The 16,964-nt window shown below is 34.7% G+C and overlaps 3 protein-coding genes across 3 annotated transcripts; all 3 read right to left on the bottom strand.

The window, feature by feature from the left end:
- Positions 1-1,685: 1,685 nt before the first annotated feature.
- On the bottom strand, positions 1,686-3,545 carry LOC141335878 (putative uncharacterized protein BRD3OS). The gene has a single exon (XM_073841439.1). The coding sequence runs from the start codon at positions 2,105-2,107 to the stop codon at positions 1,853-1,855; it is 255 nt and encodes an 84-aa protein (XP_073697540.1). The 5' UTR covers positions 2,108-3,545; the 3' UTR covers positions 1,686-1,852.
- A 130-nt stretch (positions 3,546-3,675) lies between these two features.
- On the bottom strand, positions 3,676-7,005 carry edf1 (endothelial differentiation-related factor 1). The gene is made up of 5 exons (XM_073841437.1): positions 6,823-7,005; positions 6,488-6,539; positions 6,249-6,409; positions 6,066-6,159; positions 3,676-4,003 (listed from the first exon to the last, which is right to left on the bottom strand). Exons 1-5 carry the CDS (start codon positions 6,895-6,897, stop codon positions 3,942-3,944), a joined length of 444 nt encoding a protein of 147 aa, XP_073697538.1. The 5' UTR covers positions 6,898-7,005; the 3' UTR covers positions 3,676-3,941.
- A 3,129-nt stretch (positions 7,006-10,134) lies between these two features.
- Positions 10,135-16,304, bottom strand: plpp7a (phospholipid phosphatase 7a (inactive)). The gene is made up of 2 exons (XM_073841147.1): positions 15,717-16,304; positions 10,135-11,374 (listed from the first exon to the last, which is right to left on the bottom strand). Exons 1-2 carry the CDS (start codon positions 16,183-16,185, stop codon positions 10,986-10,988), a joined length of 858 nt encoding a protein of 285 aa, XP_073697248.1. The 5' UTR covers positions 16,186-16,304; the 3' UTR covers positions 10,135-10,985.
- Positions 16,305-16,964: the final 660 nt, after the last annotated feature.

The raw sequence follows: 16,964 nt of genomic DNA, 5'->3' as shown, positions 1-16,964 counted from the left end.
AGCAATAGCCAACAATACATTGGGTCAAAATGATCAATTTTTCTTTTATGTCAAAAATCATTATGATAATAAGTAAAGATCATGTTCCATAAAGATCTCCTACTGTAAATATGTCAAAATGAAATGTTTGATTAGTAATATGCATTGCTAAGAACTTCATTTGGACAACTTTAAAGGGGATTTTCTCAATATTTTTGCACCCTCAGATTACCATTTTCAAATAGTTGCATCTCGGCCAAATATTGTCCAATAGTAACAAAACATGCATCAATGGAAATCTTAAATAGATCGTGCACCCAAAAATCAAAATGTGATGTTTATCTGCTTACCCCCAGGGCATCCAAGATGTAGGTGACTTTGATTCTTAAGTAAAACACAAACGTAAATTTTTAACTCAAACCGTTGCAGTCTGTTAGTCATATAATGGCAGTCAATGGGATCCACAGCTTTGAGAGTCAAAAAAAAAAAAAAACACTTGTGCTTATCCTGATTCTTGCAACCCATTAAAAACTAAAAGATTTTGTTTCCTTGCACGAACTCATACGGGAGGGTTTGTCTTTTTACTGACTATTATGCCAGAGCACGTTGACTTGTCACATGTCGGCTGTTGTGAACATGTTTAGGACAGTTGGACATTGCGGTGGATCAGAGGTAAAAATGATATAAATGCTGTTCAGTTTCTTGCATAGAATGACCGTTTTGTGTCTTAACACCTCAATGTATCGTCACGAGCCGCAGGGTTTAATTTGGTCTGTATGTTTTTTAGACTCAAAGCTGTGGATCCCATTGACTGCCATTATATTCCTGACAGACTGCAACGGTTTGAGTTAAAGATCTCTGTTTTCCACGGAAGAATCAAAGTCACCTAAATCTTGGATGCCCTGGGGGTAAGCAGGGTAACATCAAATTTTCATTTTTGGGTGAATTTAGTTAAAACCCTTTAATACATTTTAAAACTTTGATTTTTATGACTGATTTTGTGGTCAAGGTTCACATATATAATAATATAAATATGTATAGATACCACTGTAAGTGAGAAAACTTATTTTTGTGTAATTCACATTACAAATCTGTAGATGTTTCTACATTAAATGAAACAAAGTATTGTTTCCTCACAGTAATGTATTCCACCTTTTTTCTTAAACACGGAAGTAAGCCTATGGGTGAGACTTCTGGTTCATTATCCGCAATGACCAGAAGAACAATGTGCAGTAAACTGTAAAACTGTTTGGACAACAAACCAGTGTGCTTATAATTATAATAATATTTTAACACACAACAATTTGCTATATTAAACAGCAAAACCAGGTGTTTTGCACAGCTAAAAAAAATCTGGATGTGGAAGAGACTGGAGGCCAGACCCATAACATTTACAAATGGCTGCTCCCATTCCTAAAAAAAAAAAAAAAAGGTGGATAGGAGATATATGAGGAGTACATACACGTATCGTTTATTAGATAGATAGATAGATAGATAGATAGATAGATAGATAGATAGATAGATAGATAGTTCTTAAGTAACAAAACTTGCTCTTTTGCCAAGGTCTTTTAGCTACCAAGGGTAAAAACATACTTTGTTTACTTAAATTTGGATTTTCAATAGGTTAATTTGAGTTTTGGTACTCGTTAGTTTGTAACTATGATGAACAGGTAACGTTCCTCCAATAATACTGCTGTCGCACTGTATAAATGTTAAGAAATACTGTATAATATATTGTTTATTAAGCTCAGTGTAAACATTACCACCGACTGTGTGAATAATGACATGTGGACGGATCACAGTAACTTTAGACTTTACAGTAACACTCAAATGTATGTGAAGTGACTTATCAGTCAAACGAAGAGCACCACGATCACATAACCGTACAAATCCGGGATTGTCCAGTGCTATCCGAGTCTTTCAGTCTTGTTTTGTCCCGTACCACAACTGCCTGGTTGCCATACTGGGCGTACCAGGAGCTCTGACTGCGGCTCAGATAATTTGTCGGAGGCGCTTTCTCCAGCTCCAGCTGTTGCTGCTGCCAAATCAGTAAAGATGTGTCCTTGAACCGGAGCCGCGCGTAGCTCTCCGACATCGCCTTCTCGGCCAAAGGATAGCGTTCCGTCATTGCGAATAACGATGAAGTGCCGCGAGTAGGCGTCTCGTTAAATCTTTGAAGAAGGTGAACATCTCGTGTGTCGTCTGGGTTTTGATCATGCCATTAGAAAAAAAGTCCCGAAGCAACAGTTTTGATGCAGGGAGAAAAGCGACTTAAGACTCTTGTCCTCACCAGTTGCGCCAAAATCAAAATGAGGCTTTAATAATGCTAATCCTCTCTGCATTTTGTTGGATGGCGATGCTTTATGCAGTCAGCAATGAACGGCGCCGCTGATAGTTGAATTAGCGGCATGAAGTAGTTTTATGAGAACCTGGTCTTCTGTTGAATTCAGATTATTGTATTCAGAACCGTTCACGGATTCCATGTAGTAATTCGAGAAAAAACAGCGGCTACTCCAACAACGCCAGCCGCTGCCTGTGGCAACAACGTCCGCTTGAATGCGAGTCCGACTGCAAACTTTAGCCGTTTAATAGTTCCGAGCGCAAGTTCATTTCCACAGTACAAAATAATGTTTTATATTATAACAAAGCATTTGGCAATAAACTTCCCAACACTCCAGATAATAATTTATCCTCCAAACAATGCATTTATTTGATCCAAAGTACAGCAAAAACAGTAAAAATATTTCAAAATATTACAATTTAAAATAACCGTTTTCTATTTTAATATAATTTAAAAATATAATTTCTGTGGTCAAATCTGAATTTGTGGCATAATTACTCCAGTGACATGATGCTTCAGAAATCATTTTAATATGCTGATTTGCTGCTCAAAAAACATTTATGTTGACAACAGCTGAGTAGAAGCTGATTTACTTTTGATCAATTTAAAGCATCCTTGCTAAATGAAAGTATTCATTTCTATCATTTATTTTCCATTTATATATAAAATACACACACACTGACTCCAAACTTTTAAATGGTATAGTGTCTGTTACAAAAGCTTTATATTTCAGATAAATGCTGATCTTTCTATTCATCAAAGAAACCTGAGAAAGAAAGAAAAAAAAACTCAACCATTTGAAATATTGATGATGATAATAATAATATAAAAAATGTGTCTTGAACAGAAAATCAGCATATTAAAATGATTTCTGAAAGATCGTGCGACACTGAAAGTTCAGAAATAACTGGGGCTAAACAAATGCTGCAGTTAATGCCATGTAATGCACTTTTCACATGTCTCTTTAAATAGATTTTTAATGATATAAGGTATTTGCGTCATTTGGAGTGACTACTCATCATGTGGTGCGAACAATGATAGTAATAACTATTAAATTAACAAATGTCTGTGGTTGAAATATAGATCACTGCTACTGGAGTAATGATGCTGAAAATGTAGATATGATCACAGGAATAAATTACATTTTAAAATATTTTCAAATAGAAAGCTGTTATTTTAAATAGTAAAAATATTTCACAATATTACTGCTTTTGCTGTATTTTGGATCAAATAAATGCAGGCTTGTGAGCAGAAGACACTTCTTTAAAAACATTAAAAATCTTTTGACTGGTAGTTTAATAGCATCAGCTGAAAGCAAAATGCAGAATCATTTAGAAAGACAACTTAATCAGACATAGAATTAAGTTTTTATTTCAAAGCAGTGAGCAAGCTAAAAAAAAATTTAAAAAAAAATTTAAAAAAAAAAGTAAACAAGTCTTCATCATCTGACATAAAACGTTAGATAATAAGCCTTTTGTGTAGGTGGCAATATGAGCATGTCTGGTCCACCATTGAATTGGGAAAACATGACGTAATGCAGCAATTAATAAAGATTAATTGTAAAGATCATACAAGTACTGAAAGGTTTCAGTGAATGGTGGATCTTTCGAGGATTTTGTACTCATTTCATCTTGGGGCCAGCATCAAGAGGCAGCCCGATTTCCTTTCCACGCAACTTAAGGCCTAAAAAAGAAACAGAAAACATTTAAACAATGAGGAAAGACAAAGGCTACAAAATAAATTTAAACGTTTGTTCATTTGTGATTCTTTTTTTTTTTCTTTTTTTTTTTTATTTAAACATTTTATTTTACAATGGCGCAATAAAATGACACTAAGCATTGGTAATGCATTTATAATGTTACAAATTACATTTAAAGAGAAGTTCACTTCCAGAATGAGATTTTACTGATAATTTACCCACCCCCATGTCATCCAAGATGTTCATGTCTTTTTTTCTTTAATTGCAAAGAATTATATTTTGATATATTTTTTGAGGAAAACATTCCAATATTTTTCTCCATATAGTGGAATTTAATGGGAGTCTGGTTGAAGGTCCAAACTGCAGTTTCAATGCAGCTTCAAAGGGCTCTACACCATCCCAGCCGAGAAATAAGGGTCTTGTCTAGCGAAACGATCAGTCATTTAACAAAAAAAGAAAGAGATAATAATAATAACTTGTTTTTCTTTAACCACCAATGCTCGTCTTGTGCTAGCTCTGTGATGTGCATGCGTCTCTTCAGGTATTGCTTAAATCACACTGGAAATGTTATGCACGGTTAGTTCATCTGTGTACTTCGGTTTAAAAGGGTAGGGTCTCATTTTCTCCTCCAACTTCAAAAGAGAATCTTTGCAGGGGTTTTTTCTGTAAAGGTCGTTTGACTTTCTTAGCACGTTTACATGTGAATGCGTGAGGCTAGTGCAAGATGAGCATTTGTGGTTAAAAAGTATAGAAATTTGTATTTTTCATTAAAAATGACAGATCATTTAGCTAAATAATACCCTTAATCCTCAACTGGGATCGTTTAGATCCCTTCAAAACTGCACTGAAACTGCATTTTGCCACCTTCGGAGTCCACTACATGGAGAAAAAACACACTTTTTTTTTTTACTTAATTTCTTTTCCACTGAAGGATAAAAGACAAACATTTTGGATGACATGATGAGTAAATTATTTCATTCTGGAAGTGAACTTCTCCTTTAAATAACTAAATAAATTACATTAAAATTCCAAATAAATATTGTTCCTTTGACCTTTCTATTTAGCAAATAAATGTTTCACGGGCACCAATTCAGAATATTAGAATGATTTCTGAAGGATCATGCGACACTGAGGACTGAAGTAATGATGCTGAAAATTCAGCTTTAAATTCAAAACAAAATAATATTTTACAGTATTACTGTACTTTTCTTGCAGCCTTAGTGAGTATAAGAGACTTTAAAAATATATATAAAAAAAAAAAAAAAGACCCCACTTATTTTATTCAACCTAAATCCATGGTAAATCCATAAAGAGATTGCATGGCAGGCCGAATACCAATTGAATTTATCTTGGGATTCCCACTACAAGAGAGAGATTTTTTTGCATAATTTAAAGGGTTTGCATTTACGTCACTGTTTGGTAATTTACCCAGATGTGTGGCCATATTGGAGATACTCAGATGTAAACAACAGCATGGACTGCATGGTTAAAGTACTACTGAATACGTTGTTCTGCTAATTTATGCTGTCTAAACCACAGAAAAAAAAATGTGTGGAGGCTGCTAAATCATACAGAGAAGGACTTGGTAAGCAGAAAAGGGTGCAATATTTTGACAAACTAAAGTTAATAGGTGGTAAAGATACGTACAAGCAGTATTAAGACATTAGCCTAATATTTCACCGACCTGACCATAACTGGTTCAGTTTGGCAACCACAAAAGGCAGTTTTTTGCAGTCTTCTCTTGGATTTGTTAAAACTTTTGGCATCTTATAGTATTTCAAATGTTTTTCCTGGTCTGACCGATTAGTACAGCCCAAAACATGACAATAACTGACCATTTTCGACAGCAATAATCCGCAAAATATGCAAGTTACATTCGATTCAGTGCCAATAATATGGCCAACTGATGACGCGTTGTGAAAACACTTTATTGCAAGTGACACATAAGCCTACAATTAGGGCATTTATACAATAACCTGGTATTTAAAAACATGAGACGCTGCCTATGAGATAGTGATGTATAGTTCAGCAAAATCAAAATCCTACCAATGGCTCGCTCAATCTTCCCCATGACTTGGTTATTAGGGATGGCCTTCCCAGATTCATACTCCGCAATGATCTGTGGCTTCTCATTGATTTTCTGTAAGAAACAAACAATTATATTTAAATAACTACACGTAAATGGTGAAATTAAGGATGAATAATACAGCAAGTCAGGCAAATACTCACAGTAGCCAGATCTTTCTGGGTGAGGCCTTTATTCTGGCGGCCCTGCTGGATCACCTTCCCTACTTCCAGAGGCACTCTCTGGTGGCTGAGCTCCTCTGTCTCTCTATCCAGCTTGGCTGTGTTCTTGGTCACAACATGCTGTTTGTTTTGTCCAGCAGCCCCTTTGAAAAAGACATCATTCATTTATTTCCAGTTGGACTGAATATTCATTCATTATACTCGAAAGGTTATGTTCTTACATTTCTTAGATGTTTCGACGGCTTCTCCCTTCCTCTGAGCAGTAATGATAGCCTGTAACAAAAGTAGTGTTAGCGTTATGTAAAGCGAAACTCCACGAACATCCGTGAACTGTTGTTATTAAGGCTTCCCCACGTTTCGTATCATGGCTAATTCGACCAATAATAAGATAATATTTCTGCTGTGTTTATTCCCTGATAGATATTTTAAACTTCTTGACAAATGAAAGCCATTTTGCTCATTATTCGAGGCGAAGCATTTTAAAGCAGGTCACAGCAAGGATGTGTTTGTCGAACGTGAATTAATAAGGTCATGTTAGCAGATGGCTGTGAAATACCTGCTTGGACTTTGACTGCGCAGCCGATCCCTTCTTCCTCAAAACAGTCACTGTATCCCAGTCACTCTCGGCCATGTTGTCGACGATTATTTGCCGAAGTGTTTGATTTTTTAGGCAACAACGGAGCGAACAAGTTATCGGGCACGTCCCTGCTCTTTCTGCTAGTGAGCTAAACCGGATATACGTCACGGTATGAGGCACATGTCAACAACCCCTTTCACGTGCATTAGCCTGTGTATGTGTATTTAAAAAGGTGCATAGAAAGCATACGATTGTGTTTTAACCTGTCTTATATTTAATAAACTGCGTTATGAATTATCAAAGCTTTTAATTTGCCCCGAATGGCATCTGACGCAACAACACAATGGAATGACAATTTTGTTTTATTTTATTTTTCATTACAAATTATTCCAGAAGCCTAGTGATTTCGATGGATATTTATTTATTTATTTATTTAAGAATAGTCAAAAGAGCATCGTTTGCATCTAATTTTCTAAAAACATCTTTTTTTATTATTAATATGCTTCTTTTAAGGTAACACCAAAGACTATAGAATACCCTTAAAGGGACTTTTGTAACACTATGTTCTTTGTCTGCATTCATGATTAGTTAATAAACCTATCTTTGGAATAACAAAAAACGATTCAGTTAAATTGTAAATTTATAGGTTCATGCTAATTTTACACGTAGGTCCAATAAAATTGGCAATAAGTATATTAATAATAGTAATGTTAAATCGGAGGGTTTGATTTTTGACCCATGAACTCTCTTTAAAACGTAAGTTAAAATAAAGCCTAATAATAAAACAAATAAATAGAGGCATGTCTGCTGTATTAATTGTTTTAATCTGTCCTATATTCAATAAACTGCATTATGAATTATCAAAACTTTTCATTTGCCCTGTATGATGCAACATAACGGAATGACAAAGTTGCATATTTTTTTTTTTTTTCAATACAAATCATTCTGGAAGCCTATGTGATTTCGATGGATATTTATTTATTTGAGAATGGTCCAAATAGCCTTTTTACATCAGATTTTCTAATAACTTTTTTTAATGCTCCTAAAACCTAGTCTTTTTTTCAGGTAACAATAATTATGTTCTGTGTTTGTTTCATGCTTGTCAATAAATATATTTGAATTGTAAAATAACAGGATTCAATTAAATTGTACATTCAAGAAATTAGATAAATAGATCGATTTTTTATGTTTTTTAAAGTCTTTTCTGCTCATCAAGGCTGCATTTATTTAATTAAAAATACAGTATAATATAATAATGTATAGTATACAAATAATAATATTGTGAAATTTTATTGCAATTTAAAATCATGGTTTTCTATTTTAATATACTTTAAAATAAAATGTATTTCTGTGATGTAAAACTTAATTTTAAGCAGTCTTTTCCAGTCTTTAGTGTCAGATGATTCTTCATAAATCATTCTGATTTATTATCAATGTTGGAAACAGCTGTGCTGCTTAATATTTCTTTTTTAATTATTTATTTAGTTAGAACCTGTGATACTTTTTTCAGGATATTTGATGAATAAAACATTAAAAAATAGCATTTATTTAAAATAGAAATCTTTAGTCTTTACTATCACTTTTTATTAATTTAACACATCCTTGCTGAATTAAAATACACTGTAAAAAGATTTCACTAGTTTCAACTTAAAAACTTAAGTTTAGCAGCTGCCTTAAAATTTTAAGCTAAATCAACCTAAAACGTCAAGTTATTTTAACTCACGACAATAAAATGATTCAAAACGTCTTGTACTTTAAAGTTGATTTAACTTGTGTGTTGAAATTACTTGTAGTTTTATGTTGATTTAACTTAAAAAGTTAAGGCAACTGCTGAACTTACGTTTTTAAGTTGAAACTGGTGACAACTTTTTACAGTGCATTAACTTAGTTAGAAAAGATTTCTATTTTGAATAAATGCTGTTCTTTTAAACTTTTTATTCATCAAAGAATTCAGAATACCACAGGTTCCAAAAAATATTAAGCAACACAACTGTTTCCAACACTGATAATAAATCAACATATTAGAATGATTTCTGAAGGATCATGTGACAATGAAGACTGGAGTAATGATGCTGAACATTCAGCTTTGCATCACAAAAATAAATTATTTTTAAATTTTCTCTCTAATTTTGATCAAATAAATTAAGCTTTGATGAGCACTTATAAGAGACTTATTTAAAAATATTACTGATCCCAAACAATTGAACAGCAGTATATATATTTTCATTATGTGTTATTATAAGGTGTTTTGTGCAACAGTTCTTGTGATCTCAAAGAACAATAGTATTTTGTTCTACTAAATTTGACTTTAATACCTTTAGGAATTTTACTCAATCTGCAGTGGAATTTTGCTCAAAGAAACTCTATAAATGACCAGGAAGTTTAGACAAACAAGTTGTTTCCTATTCCATTATAAGACACTTAATGTGAATATTCAAGATTATTAAACAAAAATCAACTCTATGTCAGTAGTGAGCCGTCTTTACATGTGTGTGTATGTAGGTCACAGGAGCATTGTTGGGGGTTCTAACAGTCAGTAGCATGAACATGGACTCAGAGACTGACCCCTGCTGGTATTTATAGACTGCTGAGTCAGGGTCAGGCACTGGCAGATCACTGCTATGAGCAAAAGAGGGTGGGGAGACTGACATCGACAGCTGCTGAGATATTAAGCAACCGTTTCAATAAAAGCTTGATCTCCTCTGTAGCACATTTATGTAAAGCATGCATTACAAATGCAATACGTGTCTAGTCATTTTATCACATCAACTGTCAAAACTTTTTAAATTTTTCTGTCTTTCATCTTCCGTCTGCAGATGTTTACTCAACATAACAGCTTTTGAAATAATCATGAGATTTTATAATGTTATAATCAGAGCTGGGTAGTAACTGATTACACATAATCTGGATTACGTAATCAGATTCCAAAAATTAAGTACTTGTAATTCAAATTACATTTTAAAATACTCATAATCAGACTACAGTTACTTTTTAATGGATTACATGATTATTCACACAGTAGCAATAAATTATTAATAATTCATTGATTCTCCCTAATTTACTTACTTAAATCTTTTACATTTTCTTTTCTAAAATAGCCTATCGGCATCATATTACATAAATTGTATTTTATTCATATCCCATTATAGATACCCTACAGTTGTAAGTATTCATCTTTGCATTTTTAATCATAAATGCAATCACACACTTGCATACACATATTCATATTCACAGTATATTTTAAGTTTACTCAAAATTAATGAAGGCTGTTAATAAAAAATGACAAATTGCTTGATTTATGTATCATTTATGGGGTTTTTCTTTTCAATCTGTACAGCACTACAAGATGTTCAGTTTACAATAATCGTGTATCAAATTCATTGAAGGGATTCACTTATTTCCGGAAGGCCCATACCATACATAACCCTTGCTGTGGAAATCATACAAAATGGCACATCTGGGGCTTGCAGCAACTGGAATTAAACAACATACAACTTCATATAAACAACATTTTTGGTAAAAGTGAAAAAATGTGCTTGAAATGTATCATTTGAATGCCTAAGCAGTTATATTCATATAAATGTGATGCATTCAGAGTATTGTGAAATGTCAGTACAACTGAATTCAAACTCCAGACAACCAAAACAGTCCAAAAAGTCTCAAATTATCCATGGTGGTTATATTTACAACATTTTCTCAAATACATTGTAAATAGTCTGAAAATTACATACAATTCCAAGAAAATAGAAATCTGAAATGACTCGTTACGCTGCTTGATAAAGTCCCTGAGCAAATGTTTCGCTCACTTACTGTGATCAATAAAATCCATCAGCCGATTAATATATAAATCACACATACTGATTTGGCCTTTATCAGTGTTCGCAATAAAAAATACTTGCATCAACATCCTTTCTTCTAAAGCGAAAGGAAAAACTGTGCACCTGATGCTTTTCCAAAGCGTTTCCCAAACTTCATATTGCTTTGGCAGAAATGGAACAAGACATGGTCAGATCAAGCTTATGGATGTGTGCTGCTTAGGGTTTTAATAAGGTACTTTTTAGAATAGATGTAGGGCACTTAACCTGAACCAAAAAAAAAAAACATCCGATGACTTTTGATATCCTTCAAAAGACATGTGCTGATCAGTAGAGGGGGCTCCAGTTGAATGTTCCTATGGATATTAGTGTCTGGCAAGTGTTGGAGGACAGCCACACCATCTCCACTAAACTGTAATGAAGGAATCCAAAGGCAAAGCCACATCCCACATCTGTCAGATGGTGGCGACCCAGCAACACACGGGACATGCCGACAAGGACTGCCCATAACACAAGCAAAATACGCAGAGGAACTGCAAGCACCAAGTGTGCCAACAGGAATTTAGATACCATGACTGCTCGGCTTGCATGGGCCGCTGGAAAAGAATAGACGTCCATGGCCAGGTAGTCCAGGAAACTGGGCGGCATTTCCCATGGCCCTTTGCGCTTCACCAACTTCTGCATGCCTGCTATAGTCATCACATCCAGTAAGAGAGCTGTAAAGCAATGACATTCATGTTATTAAAGCATTATCAGACTCACAAGAATGTTTACGGCTGTGATTTGGCCACAAGGCATCACACCTGTCATGATATACAGCTATTACACACTCTTGTGAGTGTAATATTACTTTTATATCCACCTTTTTCTTTAATGTGGAAGTAAGCCTATGGGTGCGACTTCCTCTTCATTAGCCGCTATAGGAAAATAATGAGAAGAATAACAACATGCAGTAAATTGTAAAACTGTTTGCACACTGCAGTGTGTTCATAATTAAGATAATACATTAAAATAATATGTTCAGAAACACCAATTTGCAATATCAAGCAGCAAAACTAGCTGTTTTGTACAGCAGAGGGGGTAATCGAGAATGAATGGAGGAAAAGTCACGTGAGAGGAGGCAACGTCTCCATCACGATCAGTGGTGTAGTGGTGCCTGGAGAAGTGGGTATACGCTTCATTAATCCATTTATGAAGCTTATACCCACGTGACTCTCGGCAATCTCTTTGTTAGAGACGCTTTGCACTTACTATTTGTATGCATTCGTTTACTCCGCGGACAGAAAAAATTACAGAGGTTCCCTGGTTTAAGAAATTTATGATCGTGAAAACCTGCTTCTTTTTATTTGTAATAATAAAAAGATATTTGTAATAATATTTGTACTGATTTAAATTACTGGGGTGCGGGAGACGGTGCGGGCGCAGGCGCATCAGGCGCAATCAATCAAATATATTTCAAACCAAGCAGGCACCACGGTCCTCCTGTCATAACTGTCATGACTTTGGCTAATGCAGGACACTACTGAATGATGCGCATCAGAAGGGATTTAGAAGTGGGTATACGCAAAGCCCCTTGATAAAGAAGTGAATGCCTTATACCTGCGTATACCATCCACTACACCACTGATCACGATATGATTGGTTATGATCATCTGTGATTGGTTCATACATTAAATCATGCCTCTTAGGTTTGTGTGTGTTCGCGAATCAGTCGGAATAAACAATATAATAGTGTTAAGGGGAAGACTAATTTAAAAAGTAAACAATCCACACAATTAGAACCACTTTGTTACATCAAAATAAGACTTGAAATAGCCTGAAAACATGTTCTGTGGGAGTTTTTAGTGTGTAAACAGCTTGGTGAAATTTACAGTAAATCTCTGTGTATGTGACCAATATTTACTAAGCTTTGATTAATAATGATTCAGAAAAAAAGTTACAAGTTAATTGTTAAAAAAGAACAGCTGAACATAAGTTCACAAATAAAATATATTATTTAAATTGTTAGAATTATTCTTTTTGAATAAATTACATTGTTAATTTAAAAATATATATTACAATATTTTTTTCCCTTTCTTTCTGTAAGTAATGTTTATTTAACCAAGAAAATGTGACAATTTACATTTGCTTATATATGAAGAAAATTATAAGAGAAGTCACAGACAGTTGACAAATATGGGATTCAGGCTCTGTTTACATTAGTATGTTTTTTTGCTACGTACCTGTTGTTTACATTATTCTGACAATTTTGACCCTCGAAAACGAAGACTTTCGAAAACGCTGCAGACCCCGTTTTAGTTTAAAACCTCCAGGGTTGCATTTTCGTGTAAACAGTGACTTAAAAACGGTGGTGTCAATGACCACATGCGCTATGGCTATCCTTGATGACCATATAAACAATAACATCATGCTCATTGTTGTAGCCCTATCCACCTTTTTCTTCCAGTAAGAGTGGACACAGCCATTTGTAAATTTTATGGGTTTGGCTTCCGGTCTCATCCGCATCCAGCTATTTTTAGCTTTACAAAACAGCTAGTTTTGCTGCTTGATATTGCAAATTGGTATGTCTTACCATATTATTATAATGTACTATCTTAATTATAAACACACTGTTTTGTAGTACAAACAGTTTTACCATTTACTGCACATTCTTCTTGTTATACCGTTAATAAAGAAAAAGGTGGATACATATCTATGGCTGTATCTGCCAGTGAACAGCAACCAACTTTCTATTTACACCTTTACGCGCGTGCTACAAACAGAGATTTACTTGATGTTCAATGACATCCAGGCTGTAATATGATTGGTCTTCAAAGCACACATGTTCCAAGCAGACCTTTAAGCTTTCTCCATGGTAGAGCCCCTATGAGACCATTTTTTTTTTCTTCCTATAATAATAGTAAAATTTCTGGCAAGACTGATATTTCAAGGTTTATATCACTTCAGAGACATTGATTAACCCCTTAATTGTCACTCTCATTTTTGAATATAGACGTGAAAATGCAGCATTCAAACTTACATTGTTATAATTCATGAACAAAAACATTTTGTAATATGATTTTGATGTACACTTTTCATGTTAACGCAAAGTCTGATTTAAAAATGGTTTTTATGTTTATCTAATATATAATTTCTTATGATTTCTAAAGCGTTAGGGAAAAAAGCAATGAGGAAGTCTGTTTGTGACAAAGGTCAGAACTCCTGTTGTGCACTCTTGTCAAAAATGTATCTTTTCCCAGGTAATTTGTAATACAAAAAAATAAAAATGTAAAATGTAAAATATCAATTTAGGAGCCTTAGACCTTTCCAACGATATATAGTTTGTCATGATTAGATCAGGATTTATTTGTAAAATGGTGAAGTAAACTTAGGCGTCCCACAGGGTGGACGGGTGACAGTTAAACCACTAGATCATGTTTACATTACAATCATGAGCTTTTGGAGCTTCAAAAGTTTGGTCTCCATTCACTTGCATCATATGGACCTACCATGTTGAAATATTTTACTTCAAATCTTCATATGTGTTCTGCAGAACAAATAATGTCATACATCTTGGATGGCATGAGGGTAAAATGATGAGAGAATATTCATTTTTGAGTTTCAGTTTCAATTCAGTTTTTTTAAAGAGAACCCGGGGTATTAAGACTTGTGTGGCTTAATAAAATGTAAATGATGTCTCTTACTGAAACATGTTGTCGAAAATCCATAAAAAATTTAAAAAATCCACACCGTTTTATACATATTTTGGACTATGGGGGGCGCCATTATTTAGATGATGTCAAATGGTTGCACTCGGTGAGCTACTACTTTTTTACTGCAACACAACTCCTACCATAATTTTTTCCCCACAAGGTGTCTAAAAACCCCTGGATATTGAGTAAAATCTGCACTGAGAAATTCCTTCAGTGGCTGCAGCGTCATGACAAGCGTCGGCATGTTTACATCCTGCCAGGATGTCATTTAGCGTTTCTTTTCTCTGTTGTTTGTAATCTCTTTCAGTAGCTGTGGTCTACTAAAAGCTTCAAAGGCATCAGGGCTAAAGTGAAGAGAAAGACGTGGGTCTTTAAGAAGTTTAATTCGTCCACAGACATCTTCCTTTTCTTTTCTCCTCTTCTTATCGCTAGAAAAACAGTGAAGACTTACATCGTTCTCTTGTTGCCCTTCGACTGAAAATTACAACCAAAAGCCGCACAATATAGCATATTATCAGTATTTCATTTTCCAAGTTGTGTTGCAGTAAAAAATAGCAACATCATTGAAATAATAGCGACCCCCCAAAATATGTATAACGATGTGGATTGTTTATAGATCTTTCATGGGTTTTCTACTACATATTTCAGTATTCCGGGTTCCCTTTTAAATAAAGTGAAATTAAAGGAGAAGTAAAAATGATCATTTTTAAAGTATAAATGAAAAGCTTTTCATTATGTCTGAGTGTAATGAACTAGTCACATGAGTTTGTCAGTCAGAACGCATATCCTTGTATTCCCTCATCCACTGACCTACAAACCCAACAGCATCCTCACATCTGCTAAAAACCCTGTGTGAGCACAGCGTGATTTCATATTTATATAAAAATCATCTGTGCTTGTCATACCTGATCACAATTACAATCTTATTCATAGTCATTCTCATATTTTCACACTCAATTATGTGCATACTTGATTTGAACATCATTTTAATCAAATAATTCAGATGTAAACAGTGGGACATAAAATGTAGGCAACTACATCACATTTAAATCCTTGTCCACCTTTCAGATAGAGCTTTACAAATACAAATAAAGTTTTACATGTAGACTGCCTAACACTGAAATGATCCTGAATCTATGTATTTAAATGTGTCCTAAATTAGCCTACATATACTGTTTCTGTCAGACACTCGGTCTATGGTGGTTTACAAGGTGATATTTCTCAATAATAGTAGCATATGTGTGACCAAAATAGTATTGTTTATATAGCCACACACATTTTCAGACTCTGATAACATTCGGACGTTCTCCAGAGCGCCAGTATTTTAGGTTAGTCTATTCCTTTTTAGAAATGCGTTAAAACTCACCTAGTAGCAAATTGACCAGAACCTCTTGACCGGCCAACGTGTTGCTTCTTGTGAGGCACAGAATTGTGCCGAAGATCCACGGGATGGCATGACCAGTGAGTGCGAGGAGCTTGACCATAGAGCGCACGCTTCCCCACGACGATGTGGTGTGCGCGCACACACCGAGCCGTTTAGACATGCAGATATCAATAGCCAGAAGAGAGTTCATAGCGATGCCTTTGAATGAGGGGTTTAGCTGCATGCAGTCTTCTTCTGGTAATTCCTTCCTTTCCTTATTGTTCTCGGGCGACTCGTGCTGCGCATTTGCGCCCTGCTGGGTTTGACTTTGCTGTCTCTGCGTCGGCCTCCGTGCGGTGCCGCGAGCTTCACCGCTACTGCTCTTCAAAGGCTGATTTAGAGACATAAACTCTGGTCTGTTCAGCACATTGTTTCGCTCCCTCACCCTGGATCGAGTCTGGTTCGCAGGCATTTTGATTTTCTGCGGACCTTCCAGCTTAAACGTGTTTTACTGTCCTGTTCTTCACACAGAGAGACTGTGAACGATCTACCATGGCCATTCCCAGATCATGTCTTGCTCTGTTCTAAGTGTTGCGACTTCTATTCCAGTTATACTAAAAATAGACATTCCAGCCGCCTGGATACATGAGACGCATCCACATGCTGCCGAAAATCAAGATAAACAAATGACACTCAGCTCAGATAATCACCTTGTCCGTGCTTTAAAAAAAAATACAAGAAATACATAGACAAAATTATTGTATTTATTTATGTTGTTTTTTTGCATTGCACTGCTGCAACGCGTCATGGCTGCGCTAAGATAGCCTAATTCGCTTTGAAAATGTTAAATAAATAAAATAGACGATTTGTTTGTTTATTTATTTCAAATGTATTTATTTTCAAAATAAACACTACCAGTCAAATGTTTTTGTTTTGGACAGTAAGATTTAAATTAAAAAAAAAAAAAAATAATAAAAAGTATCGTCTCACCAAGCCTGCATTTATTTGATCCGATTTTGAAGTGCAGCAAAAACAGTAAAAATTTTAAATATTTTTACAATTTAAAATAACTGTTTTTTTTTTTTTATTTGAATATATTTTAAAAGTAATTTTAAAGTCACATGATCCTTTAGAAATCAACCTCTGGTTTACTGCTCAAAAAACATTTATTGTTATTATATTGAAAACAGCTGAGTAGATTTTTTCAGGTTTCTTTGACGAATGTTTAGAAGAACAGCATTTATCTGAAAC

Source organism: Garra rufa, chromosome 5 (assembly GCF_049309525.1).
Source record: "Garra rufa chromosome 5, GarRuf1.0, whole genome shotgun sequence".
Lineage (NCBI taxonomy): Eukaryota > Metazoa > Chordata > Actinopteri > Cypriniformes > Cyprinidae > Garra > Garra rufa.
Note: the sequence above shows the minus strand (reverse complement) of the source record. Positions and strands in the feature narration are given on the sequence as shown.

Coding starts and splice junctions, on each gene's coding strand:
- LOC141335878 (XM_073841439.1), bottom strand. CDS start 2,107: ATGACGGAACGCTATCCTTTGGCCGAGAAGGCGATGTCGGAGAGCTAC.
- edf1 (XM_073841437.1), bottom strand. CDS start 6,897: ATGGCCGAGAGTGACTGGGATACAGTGACTGTTTTGAGGAAGAAGGGA. Junction 6,160..6,248: donor CCCAGAAAGATCTGGCTACT/GTGAGTATTTGC, acceptor TGTTTCTTACAG/AAAATCAATGAGAAGCCACA. Junction 4,004..6,065: donor GAAGATTGAGCGAGCCATTG/GTAGGATTTTGA, acceptor TTTCTTTTTTAG/GCCTTAAGTTGCGTGGAAAG.
- plpp7a (XM_073841147.1), bottom strand. CDS start 16,185: ATGCCTGCGAACCAGACTCGATCCAGGGTGAGGGAGCGAAACAATGTG. Junction 11,375..15,716: donor TCTGGTCAATTTGCTACTAG/GTGAGTTTTAAC, acceptor ATTGCTTTACAG/CTCTCTTACTGGATGTGATG.